The following is a 25,783-nucleotide window of genomic DNA, read 5'->3' as shown; positions in this document are numbered from 1 at the left end:
ATGAGACTGGCTAATGGTTTTTTTTTTTTTTTTTTCTTTAAGCTAATGGTTTATTAATTTTGTTTATCGTCTCAAAGATCCAGCTTTTAGTTTTATTGATCTTTGCTACTGTTTTCTTTGTTTCTGTTTCATTTTTTTCTGCTCTGATCTTTATGATTTCTTTCCTTCTGCTAACTTTGGGTTTTGTTTGTTCTTTCTCTAGTTCCTTTGGGTGCAAGATTAGATTGTTTGAGACTTTTCCTGTTTCTTGAGGTAGGCTTGTATAGCTGTAAACTTCCCTCTTAGAACTGCTTTTGCTGCATCCCATAGGTTTTGGATCATCGTGTTTTCATTGTCATTTGTCCCTAGGTATTTTTTGACTTCCTCTTTGATTTCCTCAGTGCTCTCTTGGTTATTTAGTGATGTATTGTTTAGCCTCCATGTGCTTGTGTTCTTTTTATGTTTTTCTCCCTGTAATTCATTTCTAATCTCATAGTGTTGTGGTCAGAAAAGATGCTTGACATGATTTCAATTTTCTTAAATTTACTGAGGCTTGATCTGTGACCCAAGATGTGGTCTATCCTGGAGAATGTTCTGTGCGCACTTGAAAAGGAAGTGTAATCTGCTGTTTTTGGATGGAATGTCCTATAAATATCAATTAACTCTATCTGGTCTATTGTGTCATTTAAAGCTTCTATTTCCTTATTTATTTTCATTTTGGATGATTTGTCCATTGGTGTAAGTGAGGCGTTAAAGTCCCCCACTATTACTGTGTTACTGTTGATTTCCTCTTTTAGAGCTGTTAGCAGTTGCCTTACGTATTGAGGTCCTCCTATGTTGGGTGCATATAAATTTATCATTGTTATATCTTCTTCTTGGATTGATCCCTTGATCATTATGTAGTGTCCTTCCTTGTCTCTTGTAGCATTGTTTATTTTAAAGTCTATTTTATCTGATATGAGTATTTCTACTCCAGCTTTCTTTTGATTTCCATGTGCATGGAATATATTTTTTCCATCGCCTCATTTTCAGCCTGTATGTGTCCCTAGGTCTGACGTGGGTCTCTTTTAGACAGCATATATATAGGTCTTGTTTTTGTATCCATTCAGCAAGCCTGTGTCTTTTGGTTGGAGCATTTAATACATTCACGTTTAAGGTAATTATCGATATGTATGTTCCTATGACCATTTTCTTGTTTTGGGTTTGTTTTTGTAGGTCCTTTTCTTGTCCTGTGTTTCCCACTTAGAGAAGTTCCTTTAGCATTTGTTGTAGAGCTGGTTTGGTGGTGCTAAATTCTCTTTGCTTTTGCTTGTCTGTAAAGCTTTTGGTTTCTCCATCAAATCTGAATGAGATCCTTGAAGGGTAGAGTAATCTTGGTTGTAGGTTCTTCCCTTTCATCACTTTAAGTTTATCATGCCACTCCCTACTGGCTTATAGAGTTTCTGCTGAGAAATCAGCTGTTAACCTTATGGGATTTCCCTTGTATGTTATTTGTCGTTTTTCCCTTGCTGCTTTCAATAATTTTCCTTTGCCTTTACTTTTTGCCAGTTTGATTACTATGTGTCTCGGGGTGTTTCTCCTTGGGTTTATCCTGTATCGGACTCTCTGAGCTTCCTGGACTTGGGTGGCTATTTCCTTTCCTATGTTAGGGAAGTTTTTGACTATAATCTCTTCAAATATTTTCTCGGGTCCTTTCTCTCTCTCCTCTCCTTCTGGGACCCCTATAATGAGAATGTTGTTGCTTTTAATGTTTTCCCAGAGGTCTCTTAGGCTGTCTTCATTTCTTTTCATTGTTTTTTCTTTAGTCTGCTCTGCAGCAGTGAATTCCACCAGTCTGTCTTCCAGGTCACTTATCTGTTCTTCTGCCTCAGTTATTCTATTGATTCCTTCTAGTGTAGTTTTCATTTCAGTTATTGTATTGTTCATCTCTGTTTGTTTGTTCTTTAATTGTTCTAGGTCTTTTTAAAACATTTCTTGCATCTTCTCGATCTTTGCCTCCATTCTTTTTCGAGGTCCTGGATCATCTTCACTATCATTATTCTGAATTCTTTTTCTGGAAGGTTGCCTATCTCCACTTCATTTAGTTGTTTTTCTGTGGTTTTATCTTGTTCCTTCATCTGGTACATAGCCCTCTGCCTTTTTATCTTGTCTATCTTTCTGTGAATGTGGTTTTGGTTCCACAGACTGCAGGACTGTAGTTCTTCTTGCTTCTGCTGTCTGCCCTCTGGTGGATGAGGCTATCTAAGAGGCTTGTGCAAGTCTCCTGATGGGAGGGACTGGTGGTGGGTAGAGGTGACTGTTGCTCTGGTGGGCAGAGCTCAGTAAAACTTTAATCCGCTTGACTGCTGATGGGTGGAGCTGAGTTCCCTCCCTGTTGGTTGTTTGGCCTGAGGCAACCCAACACTGGAGCCCACCTGGGCTCTTTGGTGGGGCTAATGAGAGACTCTGGGAGGGCTCACGCCAAGGAGTACTTCCCAGAACTTCTGCTGCCAGTGTCCTTGTCCCCACAGTGAGCCACAGCCACCCCCCGCCTCTGCAGGAGACCCTCCAACACTAGCAGGTAGGTCTGGTTCCGTCCCCCCCCCCGGTCACTGCTCCTTCCCCTGGGTCCCGATGCACACACTACTTTGTGTGTGCCCGCCAGGAGTGAAATCTCTGTTTCTCCCAGTCCTGTCAAAGTCCTGCAATCAAATCCCACTAGGCTTCAAAGTCTGATTCTCTAGGAATTCCTCCATTCGTTGCCGGACCCCCAGGTTGGGAAGCCTGACATGGGGCTCAGAACCTTCACTCCAGTGGGTGGACTTCTGTGGTATAAGTGTTCTGCAGTCTGTGAGTCATCCACCCAGCAGTTACGGGATTTGATTTTACTGTGATTGCGCCCCTCCTACCGTCTTATTGTGGCTTCTCCTTTGTCTTTGGATGTGGGGTATGTTTTTTGGTGAGTTCCAGTGTCTTCCTGTTGATGATTGTCTAGCAGCTAGTTGTGATTCTGGTGTTCTCGCAAGAAGGAGAACACGTCCTTTTACTCCGCCATCTTGGTTCCTCAAGATAAACTTCTGACAACATTGTGCAAGGCATGGATGGATATGAATAAATAGAACTCATCCCACATATAGTAGGAATTCTCTTTAAATTGTTATTTGAATATATAAACATTATAAATCACTTTATACAATACTTGAAAACAGTCAAAATAGACAATTTCTTCGAAATATAATTTAGTATGATGAAGTACACAAGCATTTATACGTCCAAGTAATTATGAAAAAGATCAGCAGATCTAGATGATTTTACAGGCAACCTTCACCAGAAATTCAAGTAAACGATAATCCCAATTTCATTAAAAAAAACTATTTCGATAGTAGAAAATAAAAGAAAGCTTTAATTTTTTTATGGGGCTAGCTTTATCTTGTCTATTTTAAACTGTCATAAAATATACGTTTAACATCAAATTTACTATCTTAACCATTTTTAAGTACACAGGTATGTGGCAGTAAGTACATTCACGTCGTTGTGCTACCATCACCACCATCCATCCACCAAACTCTTTCCATGTCCCCAAACTGAAACTCTGTACGCATTAAACAGCAATTCCCCATTCTCCCCTCTCCACAGCCCGTGGCAACCACCATTCTACTTTCGGTCTCAATCTGACTACTCTAGGTACCACATGTAAATAGACTCAAACGGTATATGTCCTTTTGTGACTGGTTTATTTCAGTTAGCATAATGTCTTCAAGATTCATCCATGTTGTAGCATCTGTCAGAATTCCCTTCCTTTTTAAGGCTGAATAATATTCCATTGCATGTATATGCCACATTTTGTTTATCTACTCATCCATCAATGGACAATTGTGTTGCTTCTACCTTTGGCTTATTGAAAATAATGCTGTTATGAACATAAGCATACAAATATCTGACTCCCTGCTTTCAATTCCCAGAAGTGGAATTGTCGGATCATATGATAAATTTATGTTTAACTTTTTTGAAGAGTTGCTGTACTGTTTTCTATAGTGACTGCTCCATTTAACATTCCTACCAACAGTGCTCAAGGGATTGTCTAGTTTTGATGTCAAGATTATTCTAGCCCCATAAAACTAAAATTTTCCCCTTACCTGGACATTCAGATTGCTAATATTTTATTTAGGATTTTTGCACCTATGTCCAAGTGTAAAACTGACAGATCATATTAGAGAAATTTGAATAACCCAAAATGCAAAGACAAACTTCATATATCATAATCAAAGAGAGTTTATACCCAAAATACAAGGATTTTTAGAATTTACAAAACAAATTCATGTAATCCAGCATAACAATAGAGTAAAAGAAAAAACAATGATTATTACAACAGATAGAAAAAAAGACATATAATGCAGTAGCCATTCATTATTTTAAAAGAAAAAAGGCAAATAAAAATTTAGTTTATCTCTAATTCTTATACCTTTTTTTTGTTTTACCAGAAAATATAGCACAACGTTAAACAGGAGGTGCAACAGGCATCCTTTGTTTTTTGTTCCTGACTTTCATGGAAAGGCTTCTAATAATTCAGTATTTTATGATGTTCATTTTAAGTTTTTAGTTTTTAATCTAAAAATTAATCTTTATTGGCTTAAGGGTATTTACTTTTAATTTGCCAAGGGTAAATTGCTTGTTGTTTGTTGTTCTAACTTTCCATCCTTGCTTCTACACTGAAAACCCAGGAGAATCAACAAATTCAAATTACCAGAATAGGAGAACTCAGTAAGTTTGCAGAGATAAGATTAATATATAAAAATCAATAATGTCCAGTGTCCAAATGTTGGTCTCTAAATACTACTCTTCAATTAAAAAAAGCAGAGCTCCTTGGAGAAATATCTGATTCCAGGGCTGGGGCAGAAAAATAAACAATGAGCCTGGGGTTTCTTATAGTACCAAACACTAAAGAAGTACTTACAAAACAAAAGGATGGGTCGAATCAAAGGGACCCAAGACCCAGCCTGCAGAGCTCCCAATCGCCAAAGCTCAAACAATTTAAACAACAAAAATAATGTAGTATTGGATTATTACCCAAAGTATAAAATAAATATACAGGGTACAAACTAATATAAATAAATGACTGAACAAATAAATGCCAAGAAGAGAAAAATCTTTCTTACAAAAGAATTCTAAATAATAAATGTACATACTTCCCTACTCCCAGGAAGTGGAGCTTAATTCCTGCCCCTCCCCACTTTTAGGACAGGCTATACTTAGTGCCTCACTTCCAAAGGAAGAAAAGAATAGAGAAAGAGAAAAAATATTAACTTTAGAGTGGAAAAACCTGGCAAACATTACCTAAACCAAGGGATGAAGGTTATCATCATCGGTGATGTCATGCAAATATCATGTACCCCCCTGGCATGTTAGGATGAGAAGGGCACTTGACTTTGCTGATACTCTTTTTAAAAACCTATAACCAACCCAGTCTAATCATAAGAAAAATATCAGATTAAGGGACATTCTACAGGATACCTGGCCAAGACTCTTCAAGGCTGTCAAGGTCATGAAAAACAAGGAGAGATTAAGAAACTGTTCAGAGATCAGAGGAGACTGGGAATACATGATAATTTAAAACAATGTGGTAACCTGGACTGGGTCCTGGAACAGAAAGAAAACATTAATGGAAAAACATAAAATCTATCCAGTCTGGAATTTAGTAATAGTAATGTTACCACTGTCAGTTTCTTAGTTTTGACAAATGTATCATGGTAAAGTAAAATGTTAACAATGGGGGCAACTAGGTAAGGAATGTACAGGAACTCTCTTCTTTGCAATTTCTCTGTAAATCTTAACACTATTCCAAAATTAAAAGTTTATTTAAAAAAATCAACAATGTTCTTATACCCTAGTAATAACCAATTAGAAAATGAAATTCCAAAAAGGTCTAACAAAATACATGCAAAATGTTTACAGAAAAAAATTATTGAACTGATGCATATGAAAAACCAAAACAAATTAAAAGAAAGACCACAACATCATAGGAAGACTAAATATTTCAAAGACAGTGTTTAATCTTTAATCTATGAATTCAATACAATAATAAACTCACTGGATGCTAATATAAATACTCTTTATGAAAAATAAAAAGGTTAGAGACAATAATGGGATTGTTTCATATCTTTGTAAATCTCTTTTAATATCTATCTTAATAGAATACAGAGGGATTCTCATATCTGCTTCTGCATTCAGTTTGTTTTGATATCACACACCATGTAGCCTCTAGAAACCTCTTCTATAAACCCTAAGAGAATCCCACTGTCTACCCATCAATACATCTTTTTCTCTCTATTTTTTACAATGCATTTCAAAGTAAGCTGCAGATATCAGTATACTTCCCTTCAAATACTTCAGCATATAAACTCATTACTTAAGAGTTTAGCATTTTTTTATTAGTTCTTTTTTTCTTTTTATGTAAAATTTACATACAATGAAATGCACAAAATTTAAGTATGAATTTGGTGATTCGGACATTGCGCAACCCAAACATCTCTCAAGATACAGAACGTGACTCTCACTCCCCAGGAAATTCCCTTATACCCTTCTGAGTAAATTCCCCTTCCCCCTTTAGCCCCCCAAAGCAATCACTGTTTTGACTTTTTTTCTACCCAGATTATCTTTGCCTTTTCCAGAACCAGTCATATAAATGGACTCATACAATACGTACTCTTTTATTTAAGTCTTCTATACAGTGTGTTTTAGAGCCATTCATACTATTTTTTAAAAAGTATTTAAAATTATTTTACCTACCATGAAAATGACTATCAAGATGAGACAGATGCCCACTATGATAAGGAAGGGGATTAAGTAGTATTCCAGAGGAAGGCTAAATTCTGGAACTAAGATAATGTGGCCCCTGGAAGAAAAGAAAAATTAATAGTTGGGAAGTATTAAAAGTTGCCAAATTATGATATTAATTGAAAACAAAAATATTTTAAAAAGCCATTTAGACATTACAATTCAATCCACTAGACACATCTCATTTTCTAACATATGATTTCTAATAATTTAAGGGATGCTTTTTCCAATGTTAAGTCAAGTTTACATACCGGCCAAAATAATTTGCCTATGTAATTAAAAGAAACTTTTAGACTGGGTAGAGGAAATCAGCCAATCAATACTTACTGTGTCCATCCCGGAAACACGTCTTTACTGAATTTAGTAACCTGAGTAAAAGTTAGCGTATTTTACATGCAAAATCAGCATTTAAATAATGGCAGTGCCTCGGGCAGCATGCCAGCAAGAACCCCCTCCCCAACCAAATCACTGTTCATCAGTTCCTCCCATGAAAAAAATCTCTGGAGCCACTACTGATGAAAATGTACTCCCCGTTCCCTTTATGCTTCACATGAGCTTGTTGTACCAAGTACAACAGATGTAACCCCTGTACTCCACACTCATCTGTGAGATATGGAATGAAAGAACCGGCAACAGAATTCACAGGAGTTGTAGCTTCTCTCTTCTCAACCTTCTTCACAGCTTGAATGAAAAAAAACAAAAACAAAAAAAAAACCCTACAAAAATGTGTATGTTGCGTGCGGGGACAGGGGGGTAGAAAGTACCACAGGATTTATTCTCCTCTGTTACTAACCATGGTTAATACGGTTATATGGTTATTAACCATACAATACTGCTATTATAAAAATTCACCGGGACTCATGAAATGAAACGGAACAGAATAAGCACACTATCTGTGTTGCATGAGCAAATTTTACATGGCAGCAAAATCCTGCAATAGAAAATACCCTCAGTCTAGGGAAGGGTCTGTATGATGGTCAGTGAGATGACTGATTTCTCCACAATATTCCTGTGCAACTCAACTAGTATGGTGCTAGCAACACTACTTCGTTACCCACTGCTGGCTGGTTTTTTAAGTAGTGACTCCAGGTACTTCATAACACAAGGGTTAAATGCAAAACAAAAATTCTCAACGTAAAAGGAAATGAAAACAAGTTGACTCCTTCCCCCACGCAGAAATGCTTAGGATGCCCTAGTACTCAAGAAAAATAACATGAAAACAAATTATTTCTATTCCCAAGCGATTTTTAAGTCTTCATGCTATTAACAATTTTATTCACATCCAAAGAGCTCTATCAATCTTTAACAAAAAGAACAAAAAAGATAATACCAGGAATTTCCCCCAATAATTTAAATACTTTCCAAAAACTGCTAAGATTGCTAAAAGTAGCTTTTTACTTCACTTTGCAGCAGAATGACAAAAGGTTTATATGCATTTTTGTAATTTTATATAAAATACTGAAGTGACTGATATATCATCAGTATAAAAAAGAGAAAAGCAAGCCTGGGCTGCTCTATTTGATACCATCTCTTCCAGCATGAGGCCAGCTCTGTAAACAATGTCCCTGTTCTTGGTACAAACCCTCTGAAACTGCCCCAGGGCCACGGCTGAGTTACAGTAACAAATGGTGCCACTTTTAAGTAGAAGAGCCTTTCAATGAGATGCTGATCCTCTGCAACCTCCCTAACTACTTCCACCAAACTGCTATAAATTAACACTGTTAGGGTTTAGAAGCCAGATTAAACTATATATAGATAGAGATACGGACACTGAGCTTTTAAGATACTTAGAGCCGTCTATCAACTGCAGACCCTTTAAAGATCTTCACAATATATCTTGACAGTAAACTAAAATGGTTTGAGATATAGCAGGCTATATAAACGAGATAGTTTATAGTTTACTGCGTTTTCTTAACCAAATTGCTAATGGTGAAGGTGGCGACGGCGATGATACAGGGTGGAGAACTACAACAGAATATCAGTCTCCCAGCTTTATTTCTATTCCCTCTGCCCAGGTTCCCACAGCTGAGGCTGCAGACTCATCCCTGTCCTAACCCCAGATCAATCTGTATTTGAAGGAGGAGATATTTAAACAGCTTTTAGTAAGAATCTTCCCATACTACCTCCATGTCCACCCCTCAATATAGTACATTCCATGTGCTCTGCAGCTAAGACTCCATCATTGAAGCAGAGTCCTAAGCAACCTAGGAAATAGTGTCTCATTCTCCTTTGCATGAGTTCCCAGGCTACGTTCAAACCAGGTGTTAGGCCTAAACTCTAACTTCAATGATAATCTAACAGTAACAGTAATCTCTAATTTCCTAACCCCTCTGTTGACACAGGAGGACTTGCCTTGTCTGTTTTGTTATCCAACCCCCATCATGAATTGGGAGATTGGGATTGACATATATACACTAATATGTATAAAATGGATAACTAATAAGAACCTGCTGTGTAAAAAAAAAATAAAATTCAAAAAAAAACTTTAAATATATATATTCAATCATCTTTGGAAGATGCTAGCAAACCAAATCATTTTAAAAACAGTAAATAAAGGGAAACAATCAAATGTTTATCCTATCTTTCCTAAACAGACTGTACATCAAGGTAATCAAATAATTGATAAGGTGTGAGTCCTCTTTATAGAAGTATTTCAGCTAATAAATGAAGAAGGAATTATAAAATTAGATTACTTGCAAATCCTAAAGAGCTAATGGATCTAGACAATGATCATTAATGACTGCTGCCCTCGCAAAGAGAGAACCAAATATTATGTCTCCTGATGGAAATACATAATAACACACATAAATTACTCTTGCCTCACCTATCCTCCTGGCCCCCCAAACACAGTTGAATTTGAACAAACCTCTAGGTCTAATAAGCAATTTACAGGGAAAATAAGTAACAAAGGAATACTCTAGGCAATACACCATGGATGCAGTCAGGAAAGTCTGGACTGTGGTAAAAACTGTACAGGACAAATGACCCTGTTGCTTCAATAAATAAATGACTAGGGAAAAAAAAGAGGCATAGCAAGTGTATGGATTAAAAATAGGGTGATCACATGCCCTGATTTGCTCAGAAACAAACCTAAAGACTGAAATATGGGTTGATATTGAATGTTTACTTTAAAAAAAAAGGTAAACTAATGATAATATCATTATATTTTTTATATATAACCTATCTTCTAGTGATATATTCTGAGATATTTACAGTTGAGATGATAGGATATATAGTACTTGCTTTAAAATAATCATGGTGTGGGGAAGAAAAGTGGCGGGTGGCGCTTCAGAGCGGACAGTCCAAACAAAATTGGCCATGAGTTGATAACTCTGAAACTGAAGGATCAGATTCATTCTACTCACCTCCCTACTTTTAAACAGTAGAATAAATTAATGGGTGGGTAGGTAGGTAGGCAGGCAGGCAGACCAACCAGCCAGCCAGCCAGCCAGCAGATGGATGAGGCAAATCAGTATGTACAGGTCCACAATCCCTTAAGCACAATTCTGAAACCTAAAAAGCTTTAAAAAGTAATGTTTGCAATTCATTTGCTAGTCAACCTGAACCTAACTGACATGATAAAATACTCATACATTTATTGCAGATATATATGTAATGTGATTATGGGATGCTGCCTCAAATCCTATTTGGATGTTACATAACTTAAAAATCTGAAAATGTTACAATTCCATGTTACATCTGTCCCCAAGAGTTGGGATAAGGGATTTTGTGGCCTTGCGTTAACATGGGAAGGGTCTAAATATTAAGTAAATAAAGTATGTTACAAAATACTAAATATTGTATGGTACTGTTTTACGAGCACATTATCCCTAATTAATGTCAGCATTCAAACATGCGGAAAAAAATTAAAAGCTTTTTAAAAAACAGTAGCTGTAAAAAAAAAAAAAAAAAAAAACAGTAGCTGTTGTTAGAGAATAGCATCATAGGGACTTTTGTTTAAATGCTTTATATTTCTGAATTTTTCCACATTTTACCAGCAGGTATGTATTACTTTTTTAATGTAAAAAGATATGACTTTACCATTAAAAACAAAAAAAGACTCTTTAAAATACATATTAAAATATACAGACTTTTTCTAAATGAAGCAATAATGCTGAGGTAAAAGCAAGTAGTAGTTCTCCACCTCCCATTAACTACATAAGTATGGCTGACAAAATAGCATCTTGCCTAACTATTTTTAATACAACATCCAAAGTTATATTCCCTAACTTAATAAAAATTTTCTGAGCACAGAATATGTGAACAGTATTTTAAATATCAAAACTGTATAGGGAAAATGACAAAAATCATAAACAAAAAATCTTTCCCTCTCTTTTATTCATATCCAAACTCAAATATTCCTGGATTTTCCCCCCCCCCAAATAATTAGAATTCCATTTCATTGTGCCAGTTTCCTCTTTTGGCAAATGTAGATAGTAAGAGATAGTAATAACCTCTAGAGGGTTGTTGTGAGAATTATAAATGTAAAGGCCTTGTTTCATGAGTGCCTGGCACTTGCTAATTCCTCAATAAATACTACTGCTTTTATTATTAATACCGGTGTTATTGTTCCTCTCAGTCAAAAGGCTGTTCCTGTCCACTATGTTTTGGGGAGCTGTTTCATGGAAGAAGCTCTGAAGTGTTAATTTAATTGCGCTATTTCTATATAAGATAAGACAGTTGTGCCTTAAGTTAGTTTCAGTCTGTTTGTTACCATGGTAATGAGATTTGGGGGAGAAATTCCATAAGAAGTTTCTAATTCCAAATCAAACTTTTTAAACTTGAAAACAAACTTTCTGTGTTTGTAAAAGTTAGTCACTTAACACACTGTGTTTTGGATTTTTTGTTTATAAAATAACATTTCTTTTTAACAAAATACAAACATGTCTTAATGAAAAGTATCATATAAATGTAAATCAGGGACTTCCCTGATGGTCCAGTAGTTAACCATCTGCCTTCCAATGCAGGGGACAGACGCGGGTCGGGGAACTAAGATCCCACATGCTGCGGGGCAAATAAGGCCACATGCCACAACTACAGAGCCCACACGCCCCAACGAAAGATCCTGCGTGCTGCAGCTAAGACCCAACACAGCCGAAAAAATGAAAGTAAATCACATTGCTTCTAAATACCAATGCTTTGATTAAACTATAAACGGGAAAGTTTTTTTTATCTTTTTAGTAACATGGGTGGCTTAATCTCTCTAGCATAAATGTATTTGCAATATGCAATCATACACAGAACAAACAGTACAATACAGTAAGTCTTAAAATCATGCCTTAAGAAGATATAATTTAGCACAATAGAGTACATTCTAAAACAGAACTTTGATTACAACTAATCTTATATAATTCTACCCTAATAAAGACAATAATTTTAAGCTACATGATTATTTCTTATATCCATTACTTACCCTTTTTCATATGTGAATTCATCTTTCAGGGAATTAGCTGATGATTCGCCAATAAAGACAGATGGAATGTCAATTTTCTTTAGTACCTCAACTGTATAAAACAATAATAAAATTATTCTTCAAAGCCCATACTTAGTGTAAAATCAACTTAACCTTCTTCATAATAACAGCAAATACAACTGGAAATAATTACAATCAACTTGAATTATCTATTAGTTGGTCTTCCAGATTGCATATTTATACCACCATCAAAATGGCTGAGAAACATTATTACATTTACAATAACAAAAGCTAACATTTTGCATATAACATTACCGCACTACCTCAATAGTCCTGAGATTGAAATATAACTCCTATTTTGATTACTTCCATTTGACTTATTTGATTTATTCCTCTACAAACATAATTAACTATTAGAAAAGGAAGAAGAAGAAGAAATGTAAAGTGTTTTTTCCACTCATAACTTAATTCCTAAATGAAAAAGTGAAAAAAGCTTTTTGTTTACATACCCATTCCCACGAGAGGTGTAAGCCAAAGAATGTAAGAAAAGACCATTTTACAACAGTCTGAAAAATGACACCACACATCTAAGGCTTTACAGAGTGAAGGGCTGACAGTTCCGAAAGGGCACAGGATAGGGAAGCTGGGTAAATTTCTACTTCCTCCTAAGCCTGGAGTTCATGATAAAGCATTGTGTTTTGATTCATGTCCCACGAAAGTTTACTTTTATATCTATGGTAAAAAAACTAAAATCAAATGCCAACAAAAAAAGAACTTTGCAAAAATTACCCAGTACTCGAGAAATAAAAAAAATCATCTTACTCTTCCTATAGAAAAAGCAGCCATATTTTTAACTGTGAGTTATTTTAACAGATTTGGCTTTAGAGGAAGTCCATTTGTTTGCTTTTGTTACATTTTTCACAACAACTTTGTTCTACATTTCTTTTTAAAATGTATATTAATTATTTATTTAAAAGAGGGGGGTGGATACAAGTAAAGAAGAACAGAACACAGCCATAATCCTTCCCACCCAAAGACAAGGCTTTCATTTGAAGCAATATAAACAGTTCTTTAAGTTTCAACAAATGCATACAATTATGTGAGCACCACCACGATCAAGATAAAAAATGTTTTATCATCCCTCCAAATTCCCTCATGCCCCTTTACAGTCAACCCTCACCACAACCTCGGCAACCGCTGATGTATTTTTCTTTAATTCTTATAAAGACAAGTTTTAAAATCTCGGTATCCTTAGTACATTTTTTTTTTCCTTTTCAGATTGTTTGAATATATGCAAATAAAATCATTCCGTACGTTCTCTCTCTTTCTGTCTCTCTCTCACACACACACACATACACACATGCCCATATCATATAAACCCTAAGAGGGAAGGAACGAAAATGGCTAGCAGAGGAACACTTAATCACTATCTTTATATTACTAAGATCAATAAATATTTAAATTTTTGTATTAATGGGATCATATAATAATGGGGGAAAAGTATAGGCTTTTTCCACTCAGTGGTATACCTCAGATATCCTGTCATGTCAATAAATAAATACCTACCTCATAATTTTTAATAGCTACAGAGGTACTGTTATATAACCATATATATTTTAGGGAGATATTTTCTGTCATGCTAAGAGATCTTTCTCTTTCACATAAGTTTAAATTTTAATTTATCTGATAATTAAAACTTGGAATTGTATACCCTTTGTAAAATGCTTTACTCTTTCATGAAGATACTCTGATAAACTCGAGGAGGAATTTTTGGCTTGTAACTACTGGCTTAGAATTATTGGAAGCAACATAACTTCCCTGAGTTATGATATCTAATGAGATGTTAAAAGCTCCTCATTTTAGTCAGAAGATTAAGAAGGGGGAAATGATGTACACAAATATAAACAGCCATCCTGGAGACTCTGCAACATCATTTATCTACTGAAAACAAAACCAAATGTTTTAGTTCACAGAATACTTTAAAAACACAAAATCTTAATTCTGATCCACAAAACAACTCTGTGAAGTATGCGTGCCAAGTAGTAGTATCGTATCACAGACAGATTATAATTGAAGCAGCCAGCCCCAACCTCTCCAGACGCACACGTCCAACTGCTGGTTCAGTTTTTCCATTTGACTGCCTAGCAGATGTTTCAACCTTAATGTTTCTCAAACGGAATCCTCAATATCTCTTTTCCATTAATCAGGTCTACTTCTGCTCTTTCTCATCTCTGTAACTAACTATTCACCTAGTTTCTCAAGTTAAACATCTTGGAGTTTTCCTTGTCTCCTCCCCTTCTTTTATTCCTTATATCAAACCCTATCAACCTCAAAATATATCCATAATTCTATCACTTCCCATCACAGTCACCGCTAATACTCCAAACTGCCATCGCCTCTTGCCCGGCTGCTGCACCGATGTTCTAACTGGTCTCTCAGTTGGCACTCTTGCCCATCTCTCACCTTCAGTCTATTCTCCAAAGAACAACCAAAGTGATCCTTTAAAATCTGTCAGATCACCTCACACCTCTGCTTAAAACCCATGTAAAACAAATCCCAAAGTCCCACAAGACCCAACATGATCTAGTCCCTGGCTCCCTCTCCAACTTCATCCCCTGCAACTCTCTCTCTCCCTTGTTCATTCTACTCCAGCCACTGTGATTTTCTGCCACACCTTGAAAACACCAAGTATGCTTTATCTTTGAGCATTTGCATTTGCCTGCCGTTCCCTTTCCTCGGAATATGCTCCTCTACAAACATAATTAACTATTAGAAAAATCTGCGTGGCTCAGCCTCTCAATTTAGACCTATGCTCAAATGTCAAAGCCTCATAGCAACCTTCTCTGATCACCCTATCTAGAATAGCTATCCTCCTCTCATCCCTGTCACTATGTATCCCTTTAACCTGGCATGTTTTTCTTCATAGCACTTACCACTACTTGACATATACCATACCTCTTTGATTATGTGTTCATTTCCTCTCTTCCACCCTAGAATGCAATAATAACAATAATAATAACTGCAGCAATAATAACAGCAGCTAAATAACCATTAAATAATTACTAAGGGGCTTCCCTGGTGGCGCAGTGGTTAAGAGTCCGCCTGCCGATGCAGGGGACGCGGGTTCGTGCCCCGGTCCGGGAAGATCCCACATGCTGCGGAGCGGCTGGGCCCGTGAGCCATGGCTGCTGAGCCTGCGCGTCCGGAGCCTGTGCTCCGCAATGGGAGAGGCCCCAACAGTGAGAGGCCCGCGTACCGCAAAAAAAAAAAAAAAAAAAAAAAAAATAATTACTAAGAACCAGGCAGTCTTCTAGATGTTTTATATGTCATAAGCAACAAACCAGTGAGTTGAGTACTATTATCATCCCCATTTAACATATCAGAAAAGTGAGGCATAGAGATGTTAGGTAATGTTCCCAAGGTCACATAGCTGGTAAATGGTGGAGCTGGGATTCAAACTTTGTAAGGCAATACTCAGAAACCATACTCTTTTAACTACTGCATTCTGCTACCTCAATGAAAAGTATGAGCAAAGCCTTAAAACTATCATTTCCTGCTGTAGTCATGATGCCTAAAAGACCGCTTGATGCAGAGTAGCCTGTCAAAAAATATTTGTTGAAGGCAGAAAGCAAGGAAAAAAGGAGAAGAAACAAACCCATACTGGTAACTTGCCCTACTTATACAGCTAGAAATTTGCACAGCCTAGACCCAAACTTGAGGCTGAGACTCCTAATGTAGATTCTTTCCACTCTGCTATGGCATGGGTTTTCTCATATACTTTCTTTCATATGATCTTTAAAACCTTGTCAGGTTAAGTAAAAATTAAAATTATTCACACTTTTACAGATGAAAATAAAGGGCCTGGAAAGGTCAGTAACTTTTCCAGCAGCACAGGTCAGTTCATATATCAACTAACTTGGAATAAACCCACATTTCCTGGTCTTGAAGTTTGTATTCTTCCCCACCACATTCTGCTGCTGCCTCCTGAAGATGACAAATGTGACTGACTCACTGAGCTAATCCATCCTATGTCCTAGCTGAAATAAGAAACAGATACATTCCTGTGTGAAATGTTGGCAAGAGGCCTTTAAAACTTCCTTTTGTGTCCAGATATTAGAACCTCTGCTCTTAGGGGAACACATGTGGCTATGATCTAAGCCTAAAAAAGAGCGATAGATACATGCTTCTTTTAATAAATCTGTGCTTTCCTTTCCTCTACCAAGTAACAGCAAAGATGAAAATGGTAAAGATCTTTACAACATGTTGGATATATGAAATGTTCAAACACATACACACTCAAGGACAGAGCAAAATGTCATGGAAAGTAATCCAAGCAATGAAGTCAAGAACCAAAATTCTGAACAATCTTTGAAATATAATAACTCAGTTGGAACATTTCCATAGCAACAACAGGATTATATGGTCATGTGCTACTTCTAATATTTAGCACACTTTCCTTAGGAACTGATATGATAATCACAAAAAGGTTTTAGTACAAAGACAAAACAGGTGTTATGGGGAACTGACACTTTCATCTTGCAAATTTCTTATGAAAAGCGTGTCAAAAGAGAAAATAGTTTACAAATACTAATCATTGTATTCAACCCAGAACCCATGAGAAGGTCTTGAGGGTTGCTATAACCTAGGCCCAGGCCTTCAGCAAAACACACAAAGAGTAGGTAACCTGCTCAAAATTATACATTCAAAACAAGTAGGAGCTCACATTTGAATTCAGGCCTATTTTCAGAGTGTGTACACTTTCTGTTTTGCCAGTAATGTATACAGGTCACAAAAGTGACTAGCCTGGGAGGTACTGTGTAGGATAATAATTTTTTTTTATGGGAGGTGATTAAAGGAAGAGAAGACAACGGTGTCCAATCTGTAGTAAAACAGTACTAGTTTATTTGATAAGTAAAATCCCTTCATCAAGTCCTCTAATTCCTAAATAGTGGTTATCAAACCTTTTGTGAAATGCTAGAACCTCTTAAGGGTACTTCATGCATTCTACAGTTATGATTTAATCAGCTAGAAGATTAAAATAATAATTTAAAATATAAAGAAATTAACTAATGGACTTATCGCTAAGTTTTACTTTTTATATATTGTAATTTTGCCCCAGATTAAATTAGGGGTAAGAAGGAAAAGAGTTCAACTCAACAACAACAAAAAATACTGTCTCATGTTATAAAAAGATTTTTTTGGTCAAGGAATCCAAAATATTTCCTATTGAGGATGCAGTTATTTAAAGTCCTAAATACATTCCAATGGAGTATATCAGTCCATAGCTTTAGGTCTGCTCTTTGCTGCAAACTCTTTCTTGCATATATGACTCAATTCAACTTAATAACAAGAGGTATTATTGTTATATACTAAAAGGAAAACAAAAACAAAATATTTAATCCTGAATGTTGGCAGTGTATTTATTTAGTGTATCCTGGGCTCTGAACCCAATTGCCAATGTATGTGTGGATCTTCCCAGACCATCAAACAACTCAACTCAATTCTGACATTGTCTACCTGGAGATATAGCATCAGATTCCACAGGGAACCTTGTTCGGTCTCATAAGAATCCCCATCCCCCACTTCAGACACCAGCCACAAGTCCAAGCTGTTACCTGTGCTTCTGACCCACCCACCAGCTATGGACTGGGGGTTCCAACAACCCTTACTCCACGGGTTCAATTAATTTGCGAGAGCAGCTCACAGAACTCAAAGAAACATTTTATTTACTAGATTACCAGTTTGTTATAAAAGGATATAATTCAGGAACAACCAGATGAAAGAGATGTATAGGGCAAGGTATATGGGAAGGGGTGCAGAGGTTCCATGGTCTCTCCAGGAGTGCAACTTTCCCAGCATCTCCGCGCTTCCACCAACCCAAAAGCTCTCTGAACCTGTCCTTTCAGGTTTTTACAGAGGCTTCATTACATAGGCATGACTGATTAAACCACTGGCCACTGAGGTCAGGAGGTGTGACTGAAAGTTCCAACCTTCTAATCACCTGGTTAGTTCTCCTAGCAACCAGCCCCATCCTTTGGTGGAGTCCAAAAGTAGTCTCATTAACATAAAAAGACACCTTTAACACTCTCACTAAATTAAGTGAAAGGATATAGCTTAAAAATCAGTCTGATTAAAGCCAGTTATTTCATTAAAATTGGCTCATTTTCCCTACGAGCTAATATTTAGTAAAGAATAAGGAAAGACATTCCCATTTTGAATGGAAAGCTACAGGCATGCCAATGTATGTTAAGGGAGTAATAATAACCAACTGGCATTAAGAGAGCACAAGTATGTGGCTTTGAAATTCCATAAGAATATAGTAGCTATTTAGTATTTCTGCATATCCTAAAATTTCACCTTGTGAATCTCTAAATAAATCACAAAAATTATCCTACGGCATCCTTAACTCAATATGCTTATCTTTATTTAAAGCTTTGGCTTTCCTTTGGTTTTTTACCAAAATATCAATACATCCTATAAAATGAAACACATAGGTTAAAAAACAACAGTAACAACGACAAACTTCAGAAAAGAACAAGTCAATTCCACTTATATTGTGAACAAAATTATCCCAAGAGGATTATAAATTGGAAATTATCTTTCTGATGGAGAAGAAATTTTGCTTTTTAAACAGAAAATAAAAGAAAAGAAATTCTGGTAAGTTTTAGTTTCGAATGATTGGTCAAACAGGAGAGAAGAAAAGTGATACCTGTACTTACTGTCGTTGGATCCCATGCTAATGAGGTCATCAGAATCAACATTGTGAACTATGGCTGCTTTGTATCCTGCTCTCTGTGCATTTAAAACCTGCAAGTCAGAAAACAGTCATAATATGAGGAAGAAAGTGCTTTGTCATAAGGCCCCTCAACTTCAGCAAACATAAATCAACGAGCCCATAACATACAACTAGAACTAGATTATGTATATATACAAGAACAGATCTCAAGTGTGTTCTTGAAACATAATGTGTTTTATAATTGATTATCAAGGACTTCTTTAGATATCTTCTTGATTTCACTCATGGTACTAAATGAAATGAGAGGCAAATAAGGGACAGAGACACAAGCTACCAAACCAAAAGGATCCAAAGCAATAAACCTGTCTGGCTCTAAAGAGGTAGAGACTTGTAATCAGGCTCTTGAGAGTCGTCAGCCCTTGAGAAGTCAAATCTACCTCTGCTACTTACAAGTGCATTACACTTGGGCAAATTCTTTTTCTTCCTTAATCCTCAGTTTCCCCAACTTTAAAATGAGAATGGCAACAATATTTTTCACGTATGTAAAATAATTTTTTAAATGCTTAATACCATGCCTGATACATAGAAACGAATCAAATAAAAGCTATTCTTATTATTAGCATGATCATCAACGATTTTCTTTAAAAGTCCTTTCTAAAGCTTTGAAAAAATTAAAAATAACTCCAGCCTGAAGTTGCTTACTTTGGTTCTACTAGCTATATAATCTTTCCTAAAACTAGTCTCCAAAATAGTAAGCTTCGCACCATAAGAATATGGCTAGATGTGTGGAAGGATTTTCTTACATGAAAGATCTGAAAAGTATCCACACATGTTACCACACCTCACTTTTAAAATAACAATCTGTTTTAAATAAAAATAAACCCAGACATAACTCCTTTGGACTGTTTGGTAAAAATGAAGGATCAGATCATTATTTGCATACTGTTTAAATAAAATGAAAATTGGGTATGCAAATATATATATATATATATATATATATATATATAAAATAGTTTTGAATGCTCGAAATACTTTTGAATACTCTGAAAACTATATACATATAATTCTGGATACTTAATATGGTAAGAAACCCTTGAAACTCTGTTTTAGTTATCAGCATAATAATGATTCAAAATTCTACCGTAATTCAATAAAGATAAGACCTGAGTCAAGCTCCAAAGAGTAAGGGAAAGCCCAAAACGTCGAGTTCTGAGAGTAAAAGGAATGCCCAAGTGTTCAGCAGACTGGATTTGAGTGCTAAGTAAGAAAAATGAGGCTCATGTATTCAACCCCAATCAGGTAAGAGTGAAATTCTCTTCTACATTACCACTGACTTCTCTACAGCTACCTCATAAATGAAAGCTGGAATTCTGAAAGAGACAATAATGGGCACTAATCAGGATATTTTTATCCTATCACCAAAAAACCCCTGAATCTGCAGTGCCTCACAGAATTAATATTTTGTTCATCTTTATAGTCTCTACAGAACCTATGAAATAATATCCTGACAGAACAGGCACTCATTACATATTACTAGAATGAGAAAATTTATAAAATATGTGGTTAAATTAATAGCTCATATTATAACATTACAAACACAAGAGAGAAAATAAGGCAGTTTTTTTAAAATGAATTAAAATAGCATAAATAGTTCACCAACATAGGACCTACTGCTCTAATGTTGGGAATAACGGCAAGAAAACCAACCAGCCAACAAAATTGTTACAAGGAATGTTTTGCAGTCATGCAAAGAAAAGTCAATAATCAAAAAAGTAAGTTTACTAATTTTTGCCTATGTGTGCATGTTTTATTTTTAGGTGGATTTTGTTTGTTATACAACTAAAATTTAAGAAAATGCCAGCCTCCACAGCCTCTTCTCTGTAGATTTTACTGCTTTCCAAGGGGAGGGAAAAAAAATCTCTCAAGAAGAACAGAATAGCTTCTAAACTTTATTTCTTATTTATTACTTATGTATTAACCTATTATTTATTCATTATATTATCATAGCAGAACAGACTTCACTTAGCTTTCATTAAAACAAAAGTATACTTGGTTGGGGTTGCTATTAGTTTATCTGATGCTTTAATGACCATTTAACTGTTCCCAAAAAAAGCTAACGAAGTAACTAAGGAGAAATGTTTCTTTCACAAATCCAGAAAACAACTGTTTCCAGAGATACAATTTAAGAAATATAAAATTTATATCAAAAGTTGTTCTCTCCTAATATAAAACTTAAGTTTTACATTTCTTTTTAAAGCCAACTAATACACAAAGTCATTGAAATTACATGATTTAACTTGTTTCCCTGAAAAATATATATTTGTGAGCAAAGATACAACATGTTAAGATACAGGGTAGGTGGTCTCAGGAACCATGATAAAGTGTATGTAAAGAAACATAGTTCAATTCAGTAAGTGTTTGCTGAATTTACATAACAAGTAAGGTATTGTGTGTTGGGCACAATGCAGAACTCAAAGGTGAATCAGAAACAATCACTATCCTCAGAGATCTGGACACTCATGGATATCCAAACAGATCCAGTGCTTTCTAACCTATCTGCTCATGCTATCATCTCTGCTTGGAATAGGCTTTGTCTTCTGAACACCTAATCAGCCCTTTAAATTCCATTACCTCCATGAAGCCTGCCTGTCCTGTTCCATGCCCTGTTCCACATGCTGCCCCAAGCACCCATATAACTGCTTCCTGCTTAGTATTTATATCAATTTGTTATCTTATATAGTGCCTTATAGTTGTTAGGGAAGCACTGACAGAAACCACCCACCCTGGCCAGGCAAGGTAATAGCCACTTGCATGAGTTATCTCACAACAGGAGATTCTGGTAAGGAACACGGAACTAACAAGCTACCACCAACTGGAAGAATTCGGAAAAGGTCAAAAGGAGAGAAGAGACGCCAGTCCACATGTCCTACCAACCTCCCAGAATCCTTCTTGATGGAATTCATCTTGGCTGAGCGATGAGTGTGCCACCAGGAAGGACTCTGAGTCAGAATGACTGGCCGGAGACAACCCAGAAACTAACCCCATCACCATAAAACCTGAGACTGTGAGCCACGCGGCAGAGCAGTCCTCCTGGATTCCCTGACCCTACTGCTCTCCACCCGGGCACTCCCCCCCGAAAAAGTCTCTTGCTTTGTCAGCACGTGTCTCTTCAGACAATTCATTTCCAAGTGTTAGACAAGAGCCCACTCTTGGTCCCTGGAAGGGGTCCCCCTTCCTACAACATACTTACACACTATATATACCTTCCCACTTACAAAACAGGCCTTCATGGGGTCCTTAAATCTTCTGCAGTCTATGTGTGAATTTTTCCAGTAAGAAGGGACAAAATAATCATCAATTTTACAAGAGGCTTTCTGAACTGCAAATTGTTAAGAATGTAAATTAATGGATTTACAACAATCTGCTATGTAACTAAATCTAGTCATTATATTCTTAAAACTGCACTGAGCAGCTGAGGAAAACTGTTTCTTTCACACATCCAAAATGCAATTGGTTCCATAAATACAGTACAAAATTGTATCAATATCAAAAGCTGTTCTCTAATAAAATAATAAAATTACTTAAATAGAAAATGACTAAAATAGGAAGGAATTCTGTAAGCACAAATGTGAATTACAAAAAATAGAAACATGTTTTCAAAATTTTAACAAGAAGACTTCCCCAAGGTCTTTGTTGTTGTTATTGATTTTTAAAATAAGAAATTAAATAAAAGAAACACATTAACATATGGATCAACAGGCTTATGAATACAAACAAGGAAAATATATCCATGTTATGAACTATAAAAATCATGTGTCAGTCAAATTAAATTACATTTTTAACTAAGCAGCAGCTGGTATTTTCAAAAACACATGAGGCAGAAAAAAGACCTAAATCATTCAGTATGCATGCGCAAGGTTTCACATTCATAAAATGCAACCTCAAACACGTTGTCAGATGGAGGCAAAGAACTCAAAGATTCATAAATAAAAAGCGGGCACAGTTAACAAACCTAAATTCTAAAACAGCCATCAACACTGAAAATTGCATGAAAAGGCCTTCTGAATTGAACTACAAATCTGCCTTTTTAAGGAAACTGATTAGGGAGCCATTAGCTCAAATAGTGGTAAATGTACTAGTTTACATCTAATCAACAAATTAGCTGCAATTAAATTACGCAGACCAGGTAGCACCTAACCAAGAGTTTTAAAGAAATATGGGACTGCTGTCTTGTTATTATAAATAGCCAGTATGCCAGAAGATAGCGGACTGCTAATGGAAGAGGCTTCAATAAGACATGTTCTAAAAGGAACCCTGGGAATGACACAATAATTCATCTTATTTCCAGACTGGACGAATTGGTAAAACACTAATAAAAGAGGCATTGTAAGAAGAAAAATGCGATTGCACTGTCAAGATGTCCATAGTTCATTAATGACATAAATGTACACTAATCTATCCTTGTTCTCAAAAAGATAATAAAACCAAAATCCTGCTGCCTTAATGGAAATCACAATACTAGAAATCTAAATTTATGATATTTATATTTTAAAGTATTGCCTTAAAAATTAACAAAACATAATTTTTTCATGCATCTTTTCATAATCTTTTTTCATTATCTTTAGATAATTAACATCTAAAAATGTTAATTATCAGAAAACTAAGCTGACACCATCTTGAAAAAAGAGATGTGAAAAATAACATTTAGAGCATTATGAATGCCAGACTTCATGTTTCTTAAGGAACTACCTTGTTTATTGGTATATATCTCAAGCCTACAAGAATCTCTCTCATATAAATACTTGTTTAATCAAACTAAACTACAACTAAGATAACTATTACCCAGTCTTACCCAGAAAGATATATGCCACAAAAATGAAATTTCCTTATATTTATTGCTTAGTTCCCCCTTAAAAACATGCCAAAAATTTTACTTCAGTCATTGTAGATAAAAATTTTTCTAAAACATTTTCCATTTTCCTAGCTGTCTCAATTAAAAGACACCAAATGTGATTTGACCTTTTCCAGTGACTTGGGGATCATCATGAACATGCTTTACTGGACCCTAGCGGGGTTTTCTCCTTCATGTTAAGTGTCAATGTCACTTCCTCTCTCTCTGTGCTTAGACTACCAGTAGTCATTCTAACCTTGCTCCACCCTTATATTCTTTTTTTTTTTTTTGCGGTACGCGGGCCTCTCACTGTTGTGGCCTCTCCTGCTGCGGAGCACAGGCTCTGGACACGCAGGCTCAGCGGCCATGGCTCACGGGCCCAGCCGCTCCGCGGCATGTGGGATCTTCCCGGACGAGGGCACGAACCCGTGTCCCCTGCATCGGCAGGCGGACTCTCAACCACTGCGCCACCAGGGAAGCCCCACCCTTATATTCTTTTCTATAATAGAGAAACAAAGAAGTAAACCTGATAAGAATTCTATTCTTTAAACAAAAAATTAAGTACATAACAAGTTCCAAGAAAAATCGGGAAAAGTATATGGCTTCAAAGCTGAAATTTTGTGACATTTGTTATGGTGGTACAAAGGCATGTTTCCGTCTCTTATTTTACGTTATGTTTGAGAGCGTTGACCTTTTGATTTATGGCATATTACAAATGTACATGTTTATTTATTATTTAGGCTTAAAGATAAGTTGTATTTATTTCATTAGAAAATTCTGGTGGTAGGGCTGGTAAAATCTGTGTTTGTATGCAAAGCCATACTTACCTGTTTCAAGTAGAACAGAAAACAGAAGCCAGAATCCTTGGAACTTTAAAAATTAATTAAAGATTTTATGTTATGCCCCAGTGGCAGCATTTTAAAGTCAATCTTAGTACATGGGAAAGCAATTTTTAAATATCGAGGGTATTGAAAACTGTAGGTAATAAAACAATTTAGTGGACCTGGGTGAACTTTTTTAATAAAAGGAAATTTCATTTACCAGAGTATCATAGCTAATACAGGTAAGTACTGTTTCATGAAACTTTATTACAGGCTGTATGTTGTATGTGTACTGAGGCGTGAATAAAAATAAATTTCTGAATGTGGGCTGCAGTCAAAAAAGTTTGAAACCCATATAGTGAGTTTTTAATGTTCTGTAGGTTGTCTGCAATCAGAAAAGAGATTTGTGCTTCTCCACTCATTGCAACAATATTATTCTGTAACATACCATCACAAAATCAAGGTCATTAACTTTCAGGTCTTTGAATGTGGCTGTTTCTAATGAAGTTTTAATATTATATCTAGTACATGGTTAGTACTAAAGATTAAAACCAAAAATGATCCTTTTTTCTTAGTGACATTAAGAAAACCCAAATAAACCTTTATGTGTAGCTATTTCTGATGTTTGCTATTGATTTAAAGATGTTTTTCTTTAAAAAAAAAAACTTTTACTTTTATATAATGAACTATACCAGTTAAAATAAACTATATCAGTTAAAAGCTGTCTAGATTTTTACTTTTGAGAATTGCAATTTAAATTTAACAAAGGTATCCATAAAATATTCTCTAGTTACCTATGTACTGACTATATTAAAGTGCAAATTAAAATGAAGGATCCAACCTAAGTTCATATTTCTGGATACTGATAGGATTCATATTCCAATCAAATCTTAATTATTTCTCATCCTGACACAGCAGAAGCTCCATTTTAACCCACCCACCACTGTTAATAAAGCTTTTTGGAAGAAACTGTTGTGCAACAAAAGGATAAATCGACACTTGCTATCAGCCTACTAGGAATTTCCAAGTAATGACAAGGATTCATACTGCACTTGAAAAACAACTGATGGGGCAATGAGACTTTGATGCTCAGCGCCACCCAGTGACAGATCTCTGAGCATACTCCTCCC

General features: G+C 35.9%; 1 protein-coding gene across 3 annotated transcripts in view; it reads right to left on the bottom strand.

The window, feature by feature from the left end:
- RNF13 (ring finger protein 13) overlaps nt 1–25,783 on the bottom strand; it is a 140,371-nt gene that overhangs the window by 36,121 nt on the left and 78,467 nt on the right. For 2 of the 3 annotated variants that reach the window (XM_032629661.1, XM_032629662.1), the window contains 3 exons: nt 18,915–19,012; nt 12,206–12,296; nt 6,745–6,850 (listed from right to left, as the gene is read on the bottom strand). In XM_032629661.1, coding sequence (XP_032485552.1) covers nt 6,745–6,850; nt 12,206–12,296; nt 18,915–18,966 — 249 coding nt within the window. In that variant the 5' untranslated portion in view covers nt 18,967–19,012. The remainder of the gene's footprint in view (nt 1–6,744; nt 6,851–12,205; nt 12,297–18,914; nt 19,013–25,783) is intronic. The other variant, XM_032629660.1, reaches the window with a different exon arrangement.

Source organism: Phocoena sinus, chromosome 4 (assembly GCF_008692025.1).
Source record: "Phocoena sinus isolate mPhoSin1 chromosome 4, mPhoSin1.pri, whole genome shotgun sequence".
Lineage (NCBI taxonomy): Eukaryota > Metazoa > Chordata > Mammalia > Artiodactyla > Phocoenidae > Phocoena > Phocoena sinus.
Note: the sequence above shows the minus strand (reverse complement) of the source record. Positions and strands in the feature narration are given on the sequence as shown.